General features: G+C 42.7%; 1 protein-coding gene across 2 annotated transcripts in view; it reads right to left on the reverse strand.

Moving 5' to 3' along the window:
• Positions 1-23,917, reverse strand: part of LOC135904322 (protein unc-13 homolog B-like) — a 405,600-nt gene that overhangs the window by 366,217 nt on the left and 15,466 nt on the right. For both annotated transcript variants that reach the window (XM_065434988.2, XM_065434979.2), the window contains exons 5-7: positions 17,884-18,007; positions 9,526-9,593; positions 4,725-4,773 (exon numbers count right to left, since the gene is read on the reverse strand). In XM_065434988.2, coding sequence (XP_065291060.1) covers positions 4,725-4,773; positions 9,526-9,593; positions 17,884-18,007 — 241 coding nt within the window. The remainder of the gene's footprint in view (positions 1-4,724; positions 4,774-9,525; positions 9,594-17,883; positions 18,008-23,917) is intronic.

Genomic DNA, 23,917 nt, shown 5'->3' on the forward strand with positions numbered 1-23,917 from the left:
TGTTCCAGGTGCACATTTTTCGCTGAAGGTGTACATTGACCAACTGACACTACAGTAGCAAGGTGCAAAGCTTATGTGCCTTGGCATAGCCTTTGTATTTGCTGCAGTGCAGTATTATGCTGTAAAGCAGTGATTTGGGCTTGTTGGTAAGACATCGTGAACCTTATAGCGCGTTAAAAAGACAAGCCCGAAAGTGAGGAAGTGAGGTAGGGTAAGTGAGGTAGGATAACTCGCGAAATTATAGAAGCAGAAATGATTGATAGGCTTGGCGATAACTGTGTGTCTAAACCATCAATTGCCCTTTCCCACAAAGAGTTATCGTACCTGCGCAATAGTGTGTAAAGGTTTTTTTTGTAAACAGCGCATGTATGATGTACGCGGAAAAGTTGTATATATGTATGGGTCCCTTGCTCAAAATAAATATTGTTGCAAGTCAGCGCCTGTGTGTGTCACGTCTCACTTTCGTGCTTGTCTTTTTAACGCGCTATAAGCCTCACGCAGTATTATGGCAAGAGCTAGTGTGAACTAAGCAAATGACAACTGTCCCCTCCAAGGTTTCAATGCAAACCGTTGCATATTTCGTTTTCTGTATTTATTTTTTTTTGCATGATTGGAGACACAGAAGGCTTGAGACAAGGTGACATGAACCAGTGTGAACACTATATTTTGCTGTCACAGGTAATGCTCTAGCAAAGCTGGAGCAGCTGGAATCTTGTTCACTGCAATGTGCTGTTACAAAAGGAAGTGATTCTAGAATATGGCCACGCATGTTGCCCACAAGTAAGGTTGCACAGTAAAAAAACTACTAGGGCTTTCACACAAAATGTGAATGGGACTTTTCAGTCAATACCATTCGCATACGTTTTAGGCAGTCAAGGAGCATTAAAGCTTATGCACTGTTTGCATAAAGCACAGAGCCCACACATGATTTCCGAAGTGGTTTACGTTCCTTAGACAAACAGGTATCCATAGTGTATAGTGTGATAGGACAAGTCACAGGGTGTTGGGATAAGAGTTTCACTGGTGCTTAGTATGCAGTCTCCCCTCTAACAAACAACTGCAGAAGACGAATATACTTTGTGGTACACCTCAATGCACCGTGTTGATATCATGCTGTTGAAAGGTGTAGCCATCCTCAAACATTAAGGTTGCAGCCAATAACACCTGCATATTTCTACGGCAATGTAAGAGCAACAATGCAAGCAAGAAGCACGGACAGTCTGGCATGTGCAGTGCACACATGCAGCAGCAGCAGCTGTCTACAACAGACAGAGCGAGTGGAAAGCAGAATGACACAAGTCACAGGCATGGTGCCAGGAAATAAATGGCATAAAAGCACCAACAACTCAGCCAATGATCTTCCCACCAAAAGGCCACCAACTGTGGATACAAATAAAGACTGGTACACCTCTGTGTACTATGTCCATACTGCAGGGGTAAACAGTAAAACTTCATTTCGTATGTTCTGGGGAAAATATCTTGAAAAAAAGAAGTGCTATGCTAACTGAGAAAACGTAAGATACAAATTCACTAAAAAAAAATATGGCAGACTCGACTGTCATTGTCATCTACTAAATATGAACTGTTACAAAAATTACTGCATTGCAGTACAAGACACCAACGTACACTGAGCTGGTGGGACTCGATACATGCCTTGCCATTCTTGCGGCTACAGCAAGCTTATGTTTGCATTCCTCGAATTAGACCTGGGTCAGCAGCTTCCTTGGGCAGGGCATTTTAGTGAGAAGTTTGGCGTACCCACCTGGTGAGAATCATTGCAGCATGAGGCACCAACGTGCGTTGAACTGGTGGGGTCAGAGCAGCTGAAGACATGCTTTGTCTTCTTCTCAATGCATTGTACTTTAAGACAGCGAAGGGAAACCAAACAAAATCGAGCTGGAGGACGACGACACATTATGAAGCCACTAGAGTGAAACATGACACGCTTTTCAGCCTGCCTGCAGCTGGGGACGACGGTGCATTTGGGTTATCATCTATTAAAAGCATGCAGTATGCTTCCAATGGCACCACGGCACATGTTGCGTGAAACAAATAAGTGAAGATGTTTATTACAATAGGACTGGTGACAATAGCTGTAAGTGGACCTGTGACAACCCACAAAGAGATTTGTTGGTACCACAAGAGGAAACTAATGGCAAATTCTACAGATCACACCGGTGTTCACCGGGGTGCCTTGTTGCCATGATACTTGGATGAAACGGCGGCTTGATGTGCACGAGGTGCGATTTGTCGGGGATGTCATAAGTGCATGCTGGCCTTTTCCCGTGACACAGGTGGGTGAGTACTGTGGGAAGCTGCCATAGAGGGTGCCTACTGCTTTGGATCACGCGTACCTCGCGCCTTTTCTTGTTTACATGTGATCTTGTGGCTGGAAAACATATCATACGATTGCAGATTGGCAATGTGCTGAATGTTGGTGCCGAAATATTGTGGTTTCTACTATGTGTTGTGGGGATGCGCGACTATCATGCGTCCCCTGATATGTTGTTTTCCCGCACAGATGCAGCTTCGCTGTGTGGCCTGCGTGATGCCCTCGACAGTCGGTCTGGTTGGGGCGCAGTACGAGAGATGGCGTGAGTGTTGCGCTGCTAACACCGCCTACCGGCGGGGTTGTTTGGGCACGGAAAGACAAGGCGCTTCCTCTTTGGCTTGGAGCCGGCTAGTGGCACGGATGCTTCGCGCATGCGCCGATCCATGCTTCTGTGAGACTATCTCACGAAGCCTTGTTGGAACGTGCCACCGTTCGCATGACCGTATGCGCAAACGACCAGGCGCTGGTGTCCAGCATGGGGTGAACATATTCGCTCGCTATCCAGTCGCGGTGAGTCGGACTTTCGCAATTTGTCGCACGCCCATCGGCATGTTTTGTGAATAGCAACCCGGCTAGCAGGCATTGATCTATGAAAGGTGCAATAAATGCCCTCGTGATTGTTTGCACTATTGTGTTCTCGTTCCTTTGTCCCAAGAGCACGGGTGTGAGAACCCCACAGTGTTTACCAGGTTAAAAAGAAAATACCTGGCTCTCCTGTAATCAAGAGTAAATGTAAGCATGAAATGGCAACCGGCAAAAGAGATTGGTTGGAGATCATACTAGCCACAATATTAAAATAGGTGTAATTGTTTGCAATGGCATGACCCACCACACCACACTGCGCCGCACCATACTGTGTGCTGGTCCATATGGATGCTGCCTAGCTGGAAGAAAATCGGCTGAAGGTCGCACAACAGGCAGTGAAAGACACCAGGAAGACGCCTCCATCAAACTGCAGGCGGCACGGCCAGGATTTTATCCTGCGACATTGTGCTTAGCTGTGCAGCACCATAACCGCTAAGCCAGGTAGAACCTGCCGGTAGCTAGAAGTGCCTGAAGGAGGCACCACGCAGCGTGGTGCCATCTGTCGAGATGACACAAAACCCCTGCCGTGGAACTCACGGGCTGCTGGCATTCAGTGCTCACCAAAAAAACAAAACTAAGTGTATAGTGCCCTGTAACTGCCTTTTAGATGCTGGCTATTGGAAATGACAAATAAAACTTCACCGTACTAGAAGTTACAACTTGAGCGATATTGTGAACAAACATTATGAAGAACTCAGAAGCAATATCTTTTGTAACTTGTTTGGGCAGTAACTAGCCTATCTAATGCAGTCCTGTACAAAGGGTAGGGGGCCAGAGACCATATTGTCTTATGTTTTGAATGGTTGCCCAAATGATCCAGCTTTGTTCTCGAAAACTTGCCCGGGTGTTCTCGTTTGTGTGTCCGGATAACAGCTCTGGCTTCTGGCTCAAGGTCACTTGAAGGTCGACGACAATGGGAGCTAAACGCATTTCATGCTTATAAAGAAGAGTAATTCATGGTGCACACACAGAATGGTCCTTAACAAGAAGTCACCAAAACCAGTAAATACTAAAACCCTTATAAATACCAAATTAATTGTGGCTATAGGCATCATTTCTACTGTGAAAGGCAGAAAATGGCTCTAGAATTTCCAACAAATGTTCTGAGTCACCACGAGAGGGCACTACAGTGGTTCACAAACAAGTGGCACATGGTATACACTACACATCATTCCTAAGGCGCCATATTCAATTCATCACAGACTCGCAGGTAAACACTGATCACTATAATAAGGTCATTGAGACAGGCAATTGACTTTACTATGCATTATTTCATCAAAAGCTGTTTGGCCATGGATGAGTCATTGTAAAGCGGGAAGAATACTCCAGCAGCACGGCTTGTAAAACACGTATACTGAACCAAATTCATGCTTGCGAGCAGCAACATGAAAGTGGTGAAATTTTAACGTCCATAACAGCTGCCTTGTGCAGTGGTAGCCATCAAATGATAGCCACAAGCAGCTGCCGCGACACAGAATAGTGGTCGTTACAGTGCTTTTAACCTCTTGAGGTTGATACAAAAAAATGCTAAGGTTCACTGCTTAAGCTGCCACAAGCAGTTCTGTTGAGATTTCTCACTGTGCGCTTTATACTATGTGCAGCCTGGTGCGCTGTGCTTTGAATAACAAAGTATAAAATGCACACAGTGCAATTGGAACAATGCATAACTTCAAATGAACTGGCATTTCAAAAAAAGTGATTCTGTCATAACAGGAGTTTGCTACTGTATGCAACAGTGCAAGAACAAGCATTCATAACGCCTGCCTTTCCATTCCATATTTGTATTGTACCCACTACGGTGACTTACAGTTTAACGTATGAAGTGGTCTCTTCTGCTGTTCCCGATACGAAGTCACCTGAAAATAACAAAATTTCACAGATGTAAATAGCAATGTCAGAGAAATGTTTTACAGGAGCTGTTTTACAGAAATGTTTTACAGGAGCAACCATATAGCAAGACCTGAGAAAAGCAAGAAGTAAATGGATGAAATGTCATCAAAAAAAATTTGTGCGAGTGTCAGCTGCATAAACAAAAAACATTACCACCTTTATACACATTTTTCATTTTTTAGTTTTATGGGAGGGAGACAGCAGTGATGTATATTAAACCACCTCAAAAGACATTAGGCTTATTCATTTTCTCGACAACTGTTAGCAGAACACTGATATTAAACAAACTCCTCTAGTAATTATGGCTTAAAAGTAGCAGTGTGTGAATTCACAAAACTTTGAATATTTGATTCGAATCGGTTAGTATTTGATTCGGTTCGAAAGGCAATTCTGCTATTAGAAATATTGGAACCACTAAAAAATAAGTGTTGTTGGTTCGTTAAATCAGCTTCGCTGCAGTACAGTGGTGTTGTGCGGCAAGATATACAAAATGCATTGCGGTGAAGCATATGCATTGCGATGAAGCATTGCGGTGAAGCAAGGGGAAATGTCATGCAGCCCCTGCTGATGCTTATGGCTACCCAACACTATCAGCTGAATTACACACACTGCGCTGCCTCTTCATGCATCTGGACAACACCAGCCGCCAAGTGTAAACTTTCTTTCAGCTCCTGATCTAGCCAAATGCCTAAATACACGGTTTAAAATGACAAATTTAATCAAGTAGCAAGCTTGGCAATGTTCTTAGACCCTCATTTTAAAGCAGTCAAGTACCAACAGGACCCTTCAATGGCAAACTGAATTAAAAACCTGGCTTAGAAAAAGCAAGGAAAATTTCAACTCCAAGGAACCCAGATACATCCTCAACAACTGAAGCTTCTGAAGAGGCACTCTCCGTGTCTACACTGTAGAAAGACTTTGGTAAGAACACAAACTAGCAGCAATTTTCACTTGCTTGTAGCAGCAAATATCACTCCTTCTAGCACAGTTTGAAAGATATATGTATGATGAAATTTTGGGGCAAAAAAAAGATCCATGTGACTGGTGGTATGAGCATGATGCCCACTTCTGGCTCAGCTTGCAGAAAGGTACCTGCCGATAGTGCGCCCAGTGAGCAGCTCTATTCAACATCTGAAGAAATTGGGACATGCAGGAGGGTGTTGCAGCTTGCAGAACATGTGGAGCCACTATCCTTCCTTCATGACAACGTTAAATAATGCAGTTATGATACTGTGAAGCAAAAGTGTTGTACTAGACTAGATAAATGAAATGAAGAAATTATAAATTCATGGAAATAAAAGTGGATGAAAAAACAACATGCTGCAGGTGAGGAACGATCCCACAACCTTCGCATCGGCATTTTATGGGATGGTTCACCACCTGCCGCAAGTTGTTTTTTCATCCACTTTCATTTCCATTCATTTATCATTTCTTCATTTCATTTATTAAGCACAAGTAATTCCCCCAATGTTGTCCTTGGTGTCAGTGTTTGTTGGCTTCTTATGATATGGCTTATAAAAATCGGGCCCCTCGGTTAACCCTCTTTCTTCTCGTTTAGTACTAGATAAGAGAATTTTGTTGACCCCAATGCATAATTTTCCTGTACGTTATTTGCTGTGCAACAAACTTGCTTTTATTTTATACCTTTGGTTGGTAAAAAAAAATTGCATTTCTGCAAAACCAATAGTTTTTGTATTAAACAAAATATTCAATTTTATTCTCACTTGCTTTTCGTTGTGCAAGTTGGCTTGAAAATTACGAATTTGATATTCACACACCCCTACTTTTTATAAAAGCATATGAGCAACAAATGCCTGATAAGAGAAAGAAATAGACAGTGCCCCACATAATGAGCCAAAATTTAAATGTTTTGGTGCATTATAGAAAGACACAGCTAAAAGCATGTTACATCGCTCTCCTATGATAGCAGAGAGGAATACACTCAAACTATTGTTTCAAAAATGCAATAGTTTGATAAAAGAAAAAAAAAAGTAATTTAAAAAGTGTTCCTCAATTTGAAATTTCAAAAGTCACGACGAGCCACATTCTGAACATTCAGCACCCGCTGACAGCTAGCGCTACAGCAGCACATAAAAGAGTGCAAGCCCAACAAACTTGCAGACTCTGGCATTTTTGAGGACTCAGAGGAGCTCACCACTAAATACACATGGAATGTAGAATTTCATGTTTTTTGTTTACATACAACACAAACCAAACAACAAATGGTGTGCTTATTGAGTTTCTTAAAAAAGAAAAGTACTAGAGGCCACTCTGGTGCTGCGATCATGCAGCTGCCAGAAGAATGATGATTAGTAAATCAGTTTGACTAATCTTTGTGCTTATGGCTTCAAAGTTCTTGTGACATTATTTATAACACTTTATCTTTCTAAATTTCCGAACACAGTAAGACAAATAGTCTGTGCATGCATGCGTAATCATGAGAATTGGCGTATTTCAAATGCAATACTGTGGAGTCGCGTAATCCGACCTAGGTTAATTTGACCTTTTGCTTAATTCGAACGCACTGCAAAGTCTTGGCGAGGATTCATGCGTTGCTATAGAAGGAAAACTCATTTAGTTCAAATGCGAAAACATGGCGCATCTACTTGTGTTTATAAAATTAAAGATTTCTTTGCACCCATTCCTGTGGCGAGCATCGGCAGTGTAACCGAGCGAACGAGCACAGCGAAAGATAAAAGGTGCGAGCTGCGAACAGTGGAAACCAATGAGAGTGGCCCCTTCAGTGACGTGCACATGGCAAACTGGTGTATGCAGACCAGCCTGATTGCCGACTCCGCTACGTCTCTCCCAAATTCTTTCCCTCAACACATATAGAGCTGCACTCAACTTTTGTGTTAGGGAGTATCGTAATTGTCAGTGAATTTTTTTCTCTCTCATTTTCATATTACCAGTATGCTTGTGCTTTTGGCAAAACTTCATCGCTGTGCTTGACTGAAATACTGCTCATTTAGAAAATTTACTCAGCTTGAACCGCAACCAACAAGTGGTCTTGCTCTGACGTTGAACAAAGAAAAGGAGAGAACACTGTAATGAAGCTATAACTTCAAAACAAGAGTGCATGCCACAAGACAAACTGCATCGACAGCAAATCAGTAACACTATTGATGATGTCATGTAATCCTGAGACATCAACATTAATGAAAAACAGGCTCATATAACTGGTCCTTCTTATGATTCAAGGTATAATGCATTCAACGGAGGTGTTGACTGCTCTGATAAAATCCAAAAGCAGTATAGAGTTTGTTGTCGCTTACTAAAGCAATAGTATTTTATGCTCTATTCTCTGCTTGACTTAGTGAATGTATATGGTCAAGTCTTCTATGAGGCTAGAAACCCGCTGCAGGGACCCAGTTGTTATAGCATTCTGCTACTGAGCCTGATGTCGCAGGTATAACTCCCCACCACCATGGCCTTGAATTGAAACTGAAATCTGATGGGGACATAATGCAAAAATGTTCATGTACTGAGAATCAGGTGAACATTTACAATGCCACGTGGTCAAAATTATTGTTCCACTATGGCAAATTTCAGTTTCTGTGTTGCTACAAGATATCAAGAAATCCGCAAATCTTAGCAAAATAATGCTGTAGATTATCCCCACTTTTTGGGCGAAACTCATACAGCAAACACTGAAAAATATTTTTACTGCTTACTGCAGATAAGTACCATGTGACCAACGACAGCAGGCTTATTACAAACGATTTGTATCTGCTGTCAAAAGTTGATGCAGAAGATGCCAAAAGTGCAGCACACTGTAGTTTATTTGCGAGGCATGCATGTCCCTTTGGGTGTTGATCCGTGCTTCAAGCAGCAAAGAAAAAGTGAACTGATTACATATCTCTTTGACAAAGAGAAAATGAGACACCCACTCAATCATAGCAATTGCTACAAAGGAATTGCTGCAAAAAAATGGGTACGTGTCTCATTTTCCCTTTATTAATTTTCTCCACCTTGTGGGTTTCCACAGAATTATTATGTCAAACTCTTGCCTTTGCTTTGAGTTGTTGATAAGTTTGACTTCGCCCTGCCATCTGCTAGCTGCCTGGTAAGCTCAGATGCTAGAGCGGCTGCCCCAGAGTGCGAGTGGTCCTGGGTTCAAGTCCCAAACCAGGGCGAATTTTTCTTCAAGTGGGAGACTTTTCTTTCAACAAACCCATATGGGTTTCTTTAGTAGCAATTGCTACAATTGGGTGGGTGTCTCTTTTTCCATTTATTAATTCTCTTCACCTGGTGGGATTCTGCAGAACAACTATGTCGATATCTCTTTGACATGAGATGAGCCTCTTTGACCTATACAAAGTACCCCAAGCTGCTTTATCTTTTCTTGAGTGTGGGTGTGCATTTGAGTATGTTCATGCAGTATTTCTGCAATTCTCCAATTAAAGTAGATAACATCACACCAAATGTCCTTGTACCACAAAAAGGGAAATGTCAAAGTACCTTTTTACCAGAATACCTATAAAGGTGCTTCAATTAATTTAAAATTTGCATAGAGAACTGCTTTAAACACTTCTTTTTCAAATATAACAACAGGCAGCATCCTTTTGGCCCCTACTGAAACATTATTTGTGAAATAATGAACAGGTATTGAAAGCACTTGAAAATGGTATATGCTCAATAAGAATGCGTCCCAATCTAAATAGACAAATGAACTGAATGCTGCATCAAGCAATCGACAGAAAGTGAAATGGTCTTACCTCCTGGTCCATGATGCTATTGAGCATTTCCAGCTTCTCCTGCAACTCAGGTGTGTCATCCTGGAGATCTATAAGCACCAGCAAAAGAAAAGAAAAAGTCAGCAATCCTCACAGCCCAGCACAGGCAATTCAAAAGAAATACCAAGTATAGTTTGTACACACGTACAGCTTTACTGTTTGTTATGTACACACATGACCAGCTTGATTGTTTATCACACATTCTTATCAACAGACATCTGCAGTTGCAACACAGCACTTGTTCTGTCTGTTCCCACTATAGCACCATGCTGTACTCAATTAATGAGAAAACACTAAGCCACAATGTGTACAAACAGAATAACATGTGTATGCTGCTTACTAGTGCATGAAGGGATAATGCAGTAAGTAAGTGGTTCCATCGAAATAAACTGCGACAAGGTTCTAATTATGGTTGAAAAAAATTAATTAAAGAAAGATGGATAAGCAAGGGCATTTTCGCAATGCCAATATCTTCTATACAAGGAGGTAGGTTCCGGCAGGGTTATCTTTTGCCCTTCTTATTGATTGAGTGCTCTAAAATGTAATGGCCACAAACAACACCACAGCCATGCAAAGCTGTACAGAGAAGCAACAGTGCACTTTGAAAGGTTCTGCAATATTAATTGTACTACTAAAGTATACCTTGAATGTAGCGTATTGTGCGTTGCCTCACACCTTTGTAAATTATTCCCTTGTTTTATTAATGTTTCTTCCGGCAACACCATTAACCATTATTTCAAAGGCATCACAACCAGAATCATGTAAGTTAGTGTATGCTACAGATAAATTAATTTAGCTACATATGGTTCTGCTTCACTTATTCATAGAGCTGTCACCTTTGCAGAATAAGAAGACACAAAATAAGAAGAGGGGATTTTAAAAACTGTATGAATACAAACAAATTGCAAATCTATAATGCGCCAATATGCAGAACTCAAATTTTGCCAAATCTAAATTTACTCTAAGGTTTTATATAACATTTGGTACACTTTTAAAATCTCTGTGCTGGTATTGTTGCAAATGATTTATTCGTAATGAATATTAGCAGCCTACAAACAATCCAGCAAGATGTAGAAGTCTAGATGACAATAAAATATGAAAGTACAAAAAAGCACAAATTAATAAAATTAATCTGCTTTGCGACAATTTAGTCCATGTACTATGAACATGTGACAGGGTGCTTGTGTTTTAGCAAATAATGTGTTGATTTTGGGAGACCCAGAAAACTGGGAAACCAGCAGCCAGCATTGAGAGGAAAAAACCAGCTGTGCTGATGGAAAATCAGCCCTACAGTAACCTTACTCATTCACCAAAACAAGATTAAAAGAATGCAAACTTGTGAATCTGTGGAGGCAACATATGTATTACATTTGCATTGTTGGTACTATCTGTTGCAGAAATTTTCAGGCCAATACACTCAGAGCCAAACTAGACATAGAGCCATGTGGTAGCAATGCAGTTAATGGCACTGCCTTTCCAGGTTTAGAGTTCTAAGCCTTTCACTCATTTAACACAAGAAATGAATATTAAAAATTATCACATCAGTGCCCCTTTAACAGCTTCGACAACCAGTGAGACCACCCATGTTACACCGGCACTGCTTCATCCTACTAGTGCCATAACTTCTGGCACTCTTTTATGCGTGCTTAAGAACTGGAATTATTAACACAGTTGAAACTTCATATAACAAACATGGATATAACTAACTATGGCTATAATGACAAAAATCTAAGATATAATAGGTGATGCTCTTTTCAGTGGAGCCTTCTCCTGCTATAACAACATGGGAAATGCAGGATTCTAAATGGTATCAGTTATAGTGAAGAAAATGTTTTCAAACTTATTGTGCGCAACAAACAGGGACGAAGAATAGAAGAAACACAAGGACAAGCGCTTTCCTTGTGTTTCTTCTATTCTTCGTCCCTGTTTGTTGCGCACAATAAGTTTTAAGTTTTAAGATGAATTTGTTCCAACTAGGCCGACTCGCAGTCTTGCTTCAGAAAATGTTTGTTTTCATGCAGCTTGAAATAAGTATTCTGGTAGCAAAAATGTCAGAAATAGTTACCAACCTACTTTCCATACCTACATCAATTTTTTTCATACATCAAATCTTTCCGACCTGTGCAATTATTTGCTCTTTCTTGTGTTACTGCTACCTACACATGAAGCCGATGCATAACAGCAACTGAAATTTCAGGCACTGCATGATGTGCCACTTAATGTTGCAGACATGATCTGCATTCATGATGCTGCAAACATACTGGCAAGTACAACAATGCTGCTATGATGTTGACTCGACAACAAACTGCAACTTTGGCGATTCTAGGCTTGGCAGCCTAGGCTGTACTGCTGTGATAAAAACTTGCCAACAGCTGGCTGACTGGATGGCAAGCTTGCTATCAACATGTTCATACCAGTAGCCCTTAACAATAGAGACTGAAATCAAACATGCACGCATGGGTTAGACCAACAACCATAGCAGCGGAGTTCAGGTCTATCTGTGGCCCCATCTATGTTAAAAAAAATGGCCAGTGAATGACCAGTGACTTGACACAACATATATACAACATAGACCTGACTCAGCAAAACCAACTTGAAATGGCACATAACATGCATCTATATTTTGGCCAGTGGCCTGCTTGGTTAAACTTCAACCAGCAAGCCAATGTGCTGACCCCGTGTGATCACACGGATAATACGTCTGCATATTAGAAAGTGTGAAGTGTGTGCAAGTAATTTACTGCTCTTCCCATTCCATATATTGACACAGCAAGCTGGCAATTCAGCATCAATATCTGCAGGAGATCCCTTGCTGGCCACGGGATCAAGGCCGCAAAAAACACACGGCATCAAGCGTGTGTTTTTTTTACGTATACCAGATTTTAAAAAAGTGGCGGTTTCATCAGTGTCAGTCTGTATGCTTATAATGAATATCAGATATAATGAAGATATTTTTGTGCCGAATGTTACTTTATTATAACAAGGTACTAGTGCACTGTGTAGGAGTTGAGGAGGACGTCGGGATGAAAACTCTGGGAGGTTTATTCACATTATTTACAGTGAGAGTAAATTAACAGTCTTAGAGTCATTACGGGCCGGCAGCAACTTGAACGCTGCAGCCCGTCGCAAGAAGCTCGAAAGAGATGAATCAAGGAATGCTCTGGAATGCTCTCGGTCTTCGTCTTTTAAGCCCTTCGGTGTCTTGATGACATGTCACGTTCGGCCAATGGGCGAGCCCACTCAGATGACGCCATTTTCGACCAATGGCAGGCGCCCGTGCGATGGAGTCGCTGCTCGGGTGTTTGTTCGAGGGCTTTCTTCTCCCTGCGGTCTTGCCTTGCTGACTTGCAATGCGTCGTCACCATAGAGGGAAGGGGGCGACGCCGCCAGGTTGTCACGGCGCATTACAGCCGTCTTTCTTCGGGACCCACTTTACCCGCAACAGTGCCAGGATGGAAGAGTCCCTTCCCTTCACTTTTGGGAAGAGCCAAGCAGTGAATAGCTCCCCCGGCTGCACACGAAGTGGGGTCCGCCAACTTCTTTGCACGTGCCGTGCCTCAGGAATGTGGCATCCGTGTTTCTGCACTCCTTTATTAGCTGTGGTGCGATACGATGTGGTCTGGGGAACTCGAAGTAGGCTCAGGAAACGGTCCCGTATCTAACAGCTCGTTCTCGCCCCAAAAGTTCGGAATGGCCGGGGAACTCAGTTCGCTGGCCATGAGGAACGCTGAGAGAACCTGCAGGGTACTGGTGTCGAGCCTCGTTTGACGAACTTCAGGATCCTGGGGCCTGGAGAACGTACGTCAAATAAACAAAAAACACAGCACTGCACCACGCGTAAGCGCAGGCTCTTCACCCCTGACACGCCAGGCTATTACTGAGTCAAAATGAACCCTGATCTTTTATTTCCACACTTTTGACAAAGCAGTTCCAACCACCTTTCCAAACCGCTATCCATTTGTCCCCAAATGCCGACAAGACCAGAGTGCTATTGTTGTAGCAAAACAATGGGTCATTGCCGTTGCAAACAAACAGTGAAAACAGCCGATCATAACTTAAGTGGCCTAACTACACGAACAGCATGTTTTCAACCTATCGCAGTGGCGTACTTATCGCACGTATTGGTGCCACGGAACAGTCTGGTCCACTTCACAAGTACGTAATCACAAGCACGCTAGCCTTGTAGTCACTAATCAGAACGCGTACTTGCGTCGTAGGCAAACTTTTCATTACGCCTACACACGTGTCTTTCTTTAGTCCCTACAGGACACGTAACCTAAACGAGCAATTAAACTTGTGGGACTTAGCACTCCGCAGAACCCTTAAAATAATGCATCTTCTAATAACTAGTTCCAGGCACGCTCACTAAAGAAGTCAGAATACGGCTGCCCTCAACACACACGAGCAACCCAGTCATAAATCTGCTTCCTTCCGTCCACACAGGACACGCGCTAAGGAAACTAAGAACGATTCTCAGTGCAAATGATGCACTAACTGAAAATCTACGCGCTTAACCTTAGAAAATAAAAAACGCATAAAAAAGAAGGTTAAATAACACGCGCGTTACGATAGGCCTCTCAACAATAACCTTGACAGTCAGGTTACTTACACGCAAAAATTTGAAAGCCTATATACTTATTAATGAACACCTCACGATACTACATGTTTACATAAACCTCATCTTTCAAATCTCGGAGCTTCTCAAACGAAAACACAAACAAAGCTCAAACCTTACACACTGAAAGAAATCCTAGTCTCAAATTGCGAAAACTTTCCGATGCTCAAAATAAAAAACAAAACACTTCATTTCTACGGACGCGCTCTTGGCCTCCCATTCCAAACATTTTCGACTGACTCATACTTTTGAGCCATACCCGAGGTGGTCGCGGTTTGAAAGCTATTCTGGCTGCCGAGAAACAACAAAAGGGCTGACTCAAGACGTTACAGTCCCCTGTCAATTTGCGTCCTGGCGCCCTATTTTCCTCACAAACTCAAGTGACCGCATCCCTACTCCCGGTCTGGTCTCGTCTTTCCATCTTGCGCTTCTTCGTACTGCACGCTGAGCTTCGAAGAGAACGACAGAACGACGAGGAATTTAACTGCCCCGTGCCCTTTGTCTGCGTCCGTGCAGAACATGCTTCGCGGTCCCCCTTTGACCGGTGGCTCGAACGTGTTTGATGCGTCAACATCGTCAGTGACGACCGCACCTTTCTTTTCCTCACGCCCTGCCCTTTTGGGTCTCTTGCCGTCTTTGGCGGCGCTACATTAGTCACCTCATTCCTACCTTTAGGGTGCTTCTTTCTGCGGCGCTTTTTCTATGAATTCTCTTTCACGTCGCTCTCTCGCGCCTCGTGCTGGCCGTTACACATTTCGTCAGCCCGCATCGGTCTCTTACCCGCACAGTCTGAGTGATTTACATTTAAATCTACTCTCACTTTGCCTCGACTGGTGGACAGCTCAACCAACTCTTGAACAATGCAGCAGGCTTTACTCGAGTTATGCAACTCGCACTCTTGCGAACTGCCCTCTACTGCATTGCCCAGCTCACGCTGTGCATCAGCACACAGCGCGTCGGTATCGATCGCTGTCTCACGCGCACAGTCCGAATGATTACTAACTGAATCATCCCTGTCTAGGCTGGCTACTTAGACTGGCGGAGAGCTGCACCGATCCCTGAACAATGCAGTTGTCCTCTCTTGAGCTATGGAGCTCGCCATCCTGAGAACTACTCTCAACTGCGTCGTCCAGCTTGCACATCACTTCGGCACGCAGATCTGACCTGACATGGGTGCTCGCGTTTGTCGGGTCAGCAGTACCCTTTTCTTCGCTAGCAACCTCGCTAACATTACAAGCGACGCACACGCGCGGTAACTGTGCCAATTTGTTCGCAGCTGGCCTAGCTGCCTCTACAGTCATCTGTTGGCACAGCACCTCGTCGCTCTCCCTGCGGCCTTTAACGGCCTCTGTTGCCACTAAGGCATTGTTAGCAGCTAGCCTTTTTCCTTCACCCATGAATGTGCAGCCAATCTCACAGGCACTACTCTTCTCGTCGGATTTTGGCGAAAATCTGCTAGACACTTCATCATTCTTGTGCTCTGTACTGCCTACAGAATTTTCACACAGGCGTTCTCTCTGTGCCATTAACTGATCACAATACTGTATCTCTTTTAACAATGCTGCCTTCTCTCTCTCATACTTTTGCTCACGCTCACGCTTACGTTCCTGATACTCACGTTCGTGTTCATTCTCACGTTCTTGACGCTCACGCTGACGTTCTTGATGCTCACACCTAAGAGGAGGTTCTTGAAGCTCACGCTTCAGTTCATTCTCGCATTCTTCACGCTTACGCTCACTCTTACGTTCACAACGCTCTCGCTCACGTTCACGACGCTCACGCTCCCGTGGTTCTTGTATCACCTCTCAAGCAAGCTCAATGCTTTTATCATCATTGCCACTATCTTGAATCGCCTTTATGATAGCTGGCATTTTCATCTGTTCGTCCGCCTCAACTCCCAAATCGTCACACACCAACAAGTCTAACCTCGTCAACCTTCCAAGATCCATGGCAGCTGCCCCGACTGGTGGTTAGAACTGTTTTCCTTAATTAATTTGTGCAAACACACAATGCAACAAATTCCCGATTCCCAGAACTATCAAAATGAACACACAACATTTGAGTCTGGCGAATCAAAAGGAAAAAAACCACGCGCTCACTTACGGTTGCAGCACCCTGCCATCTTGTTCATTGGTCCGCTGTTCCCGGTTCCTCACGACTCCCTGGGTCGAAGGCTCGCTCTTCTTCGCTACTCCCAGTTTCTTAGGACCTCTTTCAATGAAGGCTCTCTCTTCTTCGCTCTTCCCGGTTCCTCGTGACTCCTTTGGACGAAGGCTCTTTTTCGCTGTTCCGGGTTCCTCAGGATTTCTCTCGACAAAGATTGATCCGTAGCGCTGCCACCAGTTGATGCATTTGGAGGCGATCCCACCGCTAGCAACCAGTTGTAGGAGTCGAGGAGGACATTGGGATGAAAACTCTGGGAGGTTTATTCACATTATTTACAGTGAGAGTCAATTAACAGTCTTAAAGTCATTACGGGCCGGCAGCAACTCGGACGCTGCAGCCCGTCGCAAGAAGGTCGAAAAAGATGAATCAAGGAATGCTCTGGAATGCTCTCGGTCTTCGTCTTTTAAGCCCTTCGGTGTCTCAATGACACGTCACGTTCGGCCAATAGGCGAGCCCGCTCAGACGACGCCATTTTCAGCCAATGGTAGGCGCCTGTGCTATGGAGTCACACCGGGCGAAGAGAGTCGCTGCTCGGGTGTTTGTCCGAGGGCTTTCTTCTCCCTGCGGTCTTGCCTTGCTGACCTGCAAAGTGCCGTCACCATAGAGGGAAGGGGGCGACGCTGCCAGGTTGTCATGGCGCATTACAGCCGTCTTTCTTCGGGACCCACTTTACCCGTAACAGTGCCAGGACGGAAGAGTCCCTTCCCTTCACTTCACTTTCGGGAAGAGCCAAGCAGCAAATGGCTCCACCGACTGCACACGAAGTGGGGTCCGCCAACTTGTTTGCACGTGCCGTGCCTCAGGAATGTGGCATCCGTGTTTCTGCGCTTCTTAAATAACTGTGGTGCGATTCGATGTGGCCTGGGGAACTCGAAGTAGGCTCAGGAAACGGTCCCGTATCTAACAACTGTACTAGTACTGTACTAGTGATCATTTTCTTAAACAAAAGAAGAATGTATTCTTGTTCTAAAATTTGAGTGAAAACAAGAAGTGATAAGCTCAAAATATTCTCTCAAAGCTCTCATTAATTACACGCCACTGTACGTGTCTGCCAAGTGGTATGCATGGGACAAAGCGCATGTGTATGGATACCACCAAGGGAAAGAGAAAAGTTGCACCTGCATAGGTGGCCAGTGACGGAACTGTCGGGCCCACAAGCACAGAAAGAAATTGAATTATTAAGATATGGTTATGGACACCGCCAATATGCCCCAAGTGATTCAGCATGAGTGTAAGGTTGCTAGACTAACATGCATTCTGCACTTCTGCTTTCCTTTCTGAAGTTTGTGACTGAGTATTGTACAGGTGCTTTCACCTCTTGCTTTAACTTGCCATAAATCCATGTTGCCATGCATTCAAGGCAGCCAGAGGCACACGAACAGTGCCTCGTAAGGAAGGGTGCCCCATTTGGAGCATTTGTGTTATTTTGAGCTTAAGGAAAACAAAATTTACATTGCAAATGAGCAGGGGCTGTGCTCCCCAACTTGAGTGCTAATGTTGCAGAAATAGAAAAAAGTACATCCTATGCAAATATGCACAGGTCACACAAAAAGGCTTACCATAGGGAAGTTCAAAGTGTGCTTCAATCAAGATGCTGTGCCCAGTGGGGTTCTTTGTTCCACGCACTTCACCATCAGCTAGTATGAGCTCCGAATCAAGGGAAAGCCATTTCCCCTCCCCTACCTGCACCAATGAATAGTGTGAGTAAAATAGAACCAAATGACAACTGCAAGTGGCTCTAAAAAATGCTGCAATGCCAAACAAACAGCCACAATAAGTCAGGCTTAAAATTTATACAGACAAAAATGCATAAGCCAGGGGTGAAAATGGACACGCACTACAATGCAAGGTGATGACATGCCTTATTACCATACATATCTTTTTTCAGACGTTACACAAGACAATTGGTACAAAAAATCACGATTTCAAACATGGCTTTGCATCTGTACACACTGTATAGCACAAATGACAATTTTCTTTAAAAAGAGGAAATTTTTGGCACAGTTCATGGCCACTACTCATCACTAAGTTTGATTTGAAAAAGGTCTGGCATGATGCTGTGGTATATCTGCAAAGACAAAATTAATGAATACTCTGCATTTTTTCACATCTATGTGCACCTGGCCCATAATCTATGGACATAAGAGCCAGAAAACTTGTACCCAAATCTTGTACACCCTCTCCATTTCTCCAGAAGTAACTTGTGCAAAAGATAACATTGCATGCCAGTTGTACAATCTAATGGGAAGGTGACATTAACACACAAAAATCTTGTAAGTTGAGGCAAATGTCTTGGTGCTCTGTCAATTTGTCAAGGCAGGGCATCCATGGCAAACCAGTGTGGCAGGTCCGTCTGCACTTTTGTAGGTGTACAGATTTATGAATACTTGATCAATTATGAATCAGAACAAGCCAACCACGAAGAACTAGTTTCTATGTGTAGCATGAAATGATATATGATCTATATGATCTAATGATCTATATAGCATGAAATGGCAAGAGAAAAATTAAAGTTGGAGGATGCTTAAGAGGAAGCTTTAGCTCAGGCCCAACTCTGACACGGCCTACTGAAATACATGTAAAATGCAAAAACGTTTTTCTGAGATAACCCCTGCGCTGATTTTAATGAGATGTGTTGCATTTGAGAGAGAAAGTTAAATTCTAGTGACTGTTGGAAGCACAATTTCAATTTAGGGCCTAAATTTTGTTTAAAATATTTTCAAAAATTCGCAAGTTTATAAAACATAGGAGCACCAAGTTCACAAATTAATGGCTCTGCATTAAGGAGAGATGTCGCAGTACTGTAAATGGCACCCATTAGATCATTGAAAGAGGACAAAGTCAATATGTCATTTTGTATCTTACGTGAATTTGTTACATTGTGTACAAGGGTTCTGCAAAAGCTGTATTTTCATATTACTAATAATTTTTTTAGATGTGTAACATATCAATTTTATGCATTTTTGATGTACTATTAGATGCAATTCACAGAATTATGACATCATTTTTCATTGCTGTTTTGTTTTGTGTAAATGTTTTATTTTTGCCAATATTTCATAAAAAGCTGCCGATCTAAATCAACAATTCAGAACCAACAGTCACTAAATTTTAAGATTTGCTTTCAAATGCAACAAACCTCGCCAAATTTGGTGCAGTGGTTGAGAGAAACGAATTCTCCTTTCACATGTATTTAGATAGGAGCACCCGAGCTAAAGCTTCCTCTTAAGCTTTGCCTTTAGGAGTGGAACGCAATAGCATTCAAAGATCCCCGACTACTTCTCCCAGTTCCTGGCAACTGCAGCTTATGTAACGGTAATGTTTACTGGAAAACTCTGGCAACAAATGCTGTGCACGAAGGCAAGCTTTCGGTAGAAAATCAGACTCTTGCATGGGCCACGAGGCGACAGAAACAAGCACCATCAGGAGCTGTTGCAAGGAACCGGGTGCACCACTATATGGCCTTTGAGATTCGCGAAAGGGGTTTGTGTTTTGAGTTTCCGTGTAACAGAATTATGTTTTCTCATATATTTAAATTACAATCTGATGCTATCATGTCTGTAGGTTGTGTGTAATTGTACTTTACGATTTTTCTGACATATTTTGCCTTGAGAAATTCAATTAGTTCAGTACCGTTTTCGCACTACATGGAGGAGCCTGCATGGTTGGGTATGCGTGGTTCAAAATGATTGTTGCTGAAACAAAGATCGACACAGGACGTGGGATGCCAGACGCCGACGCCAGACCTTATGTGACACAGGGCCCATGGCTTTTGCGTTAAAATAGCCAAGACTGAGTATTGGAAGGGCAGCCATGGCCATGACCAGCGTGGCACGTCCATCCAAATGGACTATGATAGAAGAAGAAATTTATGAAGTGTTTACAAATACTAAAATGGCAGAAAACTAGCTTCTACAAAGCATGAAATGTCCATTGAAACAACACACAAAAAGAACCTCGAAGGAGTTAGGTCACAGTCAGAGAAAAAGAACTTGGCTGTTAAAGGGTGAACCATTGCCTGTGCAGTTTCTGTCTATGAATGAAGAATTTCTACATGAGCCTTGTAATATTATACTTGCTTTGAACGGGAGCACTCTATTTCATTTTTGGCATCATGGGTGTTAAAAAAAGTGGGCTGCTGAGAGACCAGTAAAAATTATATGTATTACACTGAAATTATATGTGTTAGAAAAGTGGCCATACTCCATTGAAAGCAACATGTCCTGACTGTCCCCTTCCAATGAAGGAAGCAGATGCTAGACAATTATTATATAGTTGCGCTGCCTTGCAATCACAATGCTCCCATCTTCTGCAAGTCAGCCTTCGTTACATGCCCTGTCAAGCTATGATCACTAAGTACACATTCATAGACACCACAAAAGACACCTTAACTTCATACACAACAGTCTTACACACACACACACACACACACGCACACACACACACACACACACACACGAAACACACACACACAATGTTATGCATTCTATGGCAAGCATTCATAGAAATAAATATTACATTGGACCTGGAAATCTTAAACTTGATTCACTTACCAAATAGCTAGAATTATCAACAGCTTCTAACTCATGTTTTTCACCTTTGCGTTTGTTAGTAATTTGGTTAGAAGTGCCATTCACTAAATTCTGACAACAGCTATAATGCAGCAGCCAGAAAAATTTCTTTTCACTTTCTATCTGTCTCTTCTTCTTCTAAAGGCTAAGATCTATGAAGCTTTTGCCGCACTTTAGAGGCACAAGTAGCATGATGAGCACAATCCTTCATGTGACCCTGTGCAGCATTCTTTTAGAAAGCTAGTCCGAGGAATACAAGAAAACACATAAAAATGGAAGACTTTTTTTTCTTATCTGTACAAGCCATTCCTGTACAGACAGCATAATGTTTGGTCTGACACTTTGTCACGTCAGTGTTTTCTAACAATTACTAATGTGCTTCTGTCATACATTAATTGGCATCACAACACAGAAGCACTTAAGTTTGCTTTGGCATATCAGAGGACACAGTGGCCTCACCTTTGCTGAAACCTAATTTATTTCTGCGACAAATGCCAGGAGTTTAACATGAGTCACACGCTGGGAAGATGTGTGTACTGCACACAAGCCCAAAGGCCATCAGTGTTTCTTGTAGCGTGTATCATCAAATGGAAATTCAATGTGTATCGAAAACTACATGAAGCATTAGAGTTGGCTGAAGTTCCCTTTCCTGTCATAATGATCAGTCTGGCATGTTCATAGATAACACAGTTTACAAATATGCAGACTCAGTGCAAGCATACCCAGTGTAATTTAGATTAGTTTTTGTGTTGAACACATAATAGATTTTGATATTGTCAACATCTGAAGAAAGATGAGCATTTAAAGACTACACTAGGTAAATTTGACAATATTTGTGCATAACGTCAGTACACGCACTTTAGAAGACACTGTTACCATAGCTATCAGCTGAATCACTTATGAAATCAGCATGCTTATGTGGTCTTGACAAACTTGGAGACGGCGATGGTAATATTCTGTACAGCTATTGTACATACCTAAAAATGGTTATTTCTTTTTACATCCCAATAAATTGTAAATGGAATACAAGCTTTCTTGCTATTTACCATAATAAGTTTCCTTTTAATTAAGGGAAAATGAGACATACATCCAATCGTAGCAATTGCTACAGAGGAAACCCACGTGAATTCCTCGAAAGAAAAGCCTCACATTTGAAGAAAAGTGAAGAACTATTACGTCAAACACTTGCTTTTGCTTTGAGTTGACAAATTTGACTTCGCCCTGCCATCTTCCACGCCTGGTTAGCTCAGATGGTAGAGCAGCTACCCCAAAAAGGTGGTGGTCCTGGGTTCGAGTCCCTGACCAGGACAAATTTTTCTTCTATTGCAAGGCTTTTCTTTTGAGGAACGCTATGGGTTTCCTTTGTAGCAATTGCTACGATTGGGTGGATGTCTCATTTTCTTTTAATCAGTTATTTCCCTTTTAAGAAAGTCACTTTGAGTTTTCATTGCAATAATGTTCCCCTATTCATGAATTCCAAGGCTTCTTTCAGGACTCATTAGATAAGCCGCAATTATGCAATGAATGGAAGGAAGACTGGGCATGGAGAATAGAGGGGGACAAATCACCAGCCATCAATCAAATTTTACAGCATGCATGTGCTTATCTCAGGAATAGATAAATAAAGTCGTGTGTTTATCATATTTAGGTAGACCTAACATCTAGGGGTGCCTAGTAAACCCCAATTAAGCCAGCAAAATGCTAAACAACAACTGTAACCTTTAGAGCTACCTGTCACAGTTACTCACAACCCACACCCAGCCACCGGGAGAGAATCTATTTCCACCGTTCAGTATATTTACTTCACTGCTGAACCTTGGCCATGTAGAGGGGGTTTGGCAATAGTAAAGGCAAAACCTGTTGAATGATGACGATAACTTTGCTACTACTCAGTGACCCTGAGTACTTTCTTTGGAAAATAGTTTTCGCACGCATGTACCATTTATTTGTGTGAACACTTGGAATGCAAAAAAGAAATACATTCTTTTTACTGGGGAGCCCATCATAAGGACACTGCCAAACGAGAGAAAAAGCACATGCGCTGCATTGCCGGCAATAAAACAGTGGTGCAGCAATAAGGCCATACCAACGGGCAGTTAGCTGCTGTGGCAGTCACATGCCAGCATAAAGGCCTGAAAGCTCAAAACCTGATAAACGTGAATGCAAAATGAGTTATCCAGCGGATCATTTGACTGAAGTGATAGCTCTCATTGGTCTCCTCTGTCAGCGGTGTGCGCCATGCTGCAAAAATTAGCTAGCTGCTTCTGCAGTGCAGGTCCTGCCGCTGGCATCATGCATCGCATTTTCGCTCTAGTGTGGCTATGATATCTCAGCAGCCTTCTGAGCGACAGAAATGCCAGCCAAAAGCAGCAGTCAGGAGACAGAAAACTTTCGTTTCTTTCGAAGCTACTAGCCTTCTTGCCTCTGCGACCTACAGAGGCGAGCACGATGGCAACGTCCAATGATATATATCTCCTAAAACCTAAAGAAGCCATGCTTGTGTTTGCCGGTAGCATTGATTCTCGAGTGTGATCAATTAAAGATAAGTGTCGCGTTATGAGGACTATAGAAAGTATTGACCATCCCTACCCCCACCCCGCCTCCAAAGTCATAATTTTTCAGTGTTCCTTTCAAAGAACTCTTCAGCAAAGATGGAAGTCAATTCGATAAATGGCTCACCAAAAGTGAGTAAAATTTGCATTGTATTATGCTATTGAAGTTCTGGCGCAAAGCTATGCCACTGTACATTACATTGAGAAGCAACATAGGCTGTCCATAATGAAGGCAGTACAGTTGAGTAATTAAGGAATATGAGCAATTGGAGCCACAATGGTTTAATCTTTCACTATGGATTCACAAACGCTGCTGTTTATATAAATGCATCAAGTTGTAAACAAAGTGACGTCGTCTTTCTTGCTTGCTGAAGAAAGAATTCTTGCTCCTCTTTTGCCTCCTACAGCCCTCCATTGCTTCCCCCCCCTACCCTAAGAAGGAAAAAATAAATAAAAGCTACCTTGCACTTTTT

This window comes from Dermacentor albipictus, chromosome 1 (genome assembly GCF_038994185.2).
Source record: "Dermacentor albipictus isolate Rhodes 1998 colony chromosome 1, USDA_Dalb.pri_finalv2, whole genome shotgun sequence".
Classification (NCBI taxonomy): domain Eukaryota; kingdom Metazoa; phylum Arthropoda; class Arachnida; order Ixodida; family Ixodidae; genus Dermacentor; species Dermacentor albipictus.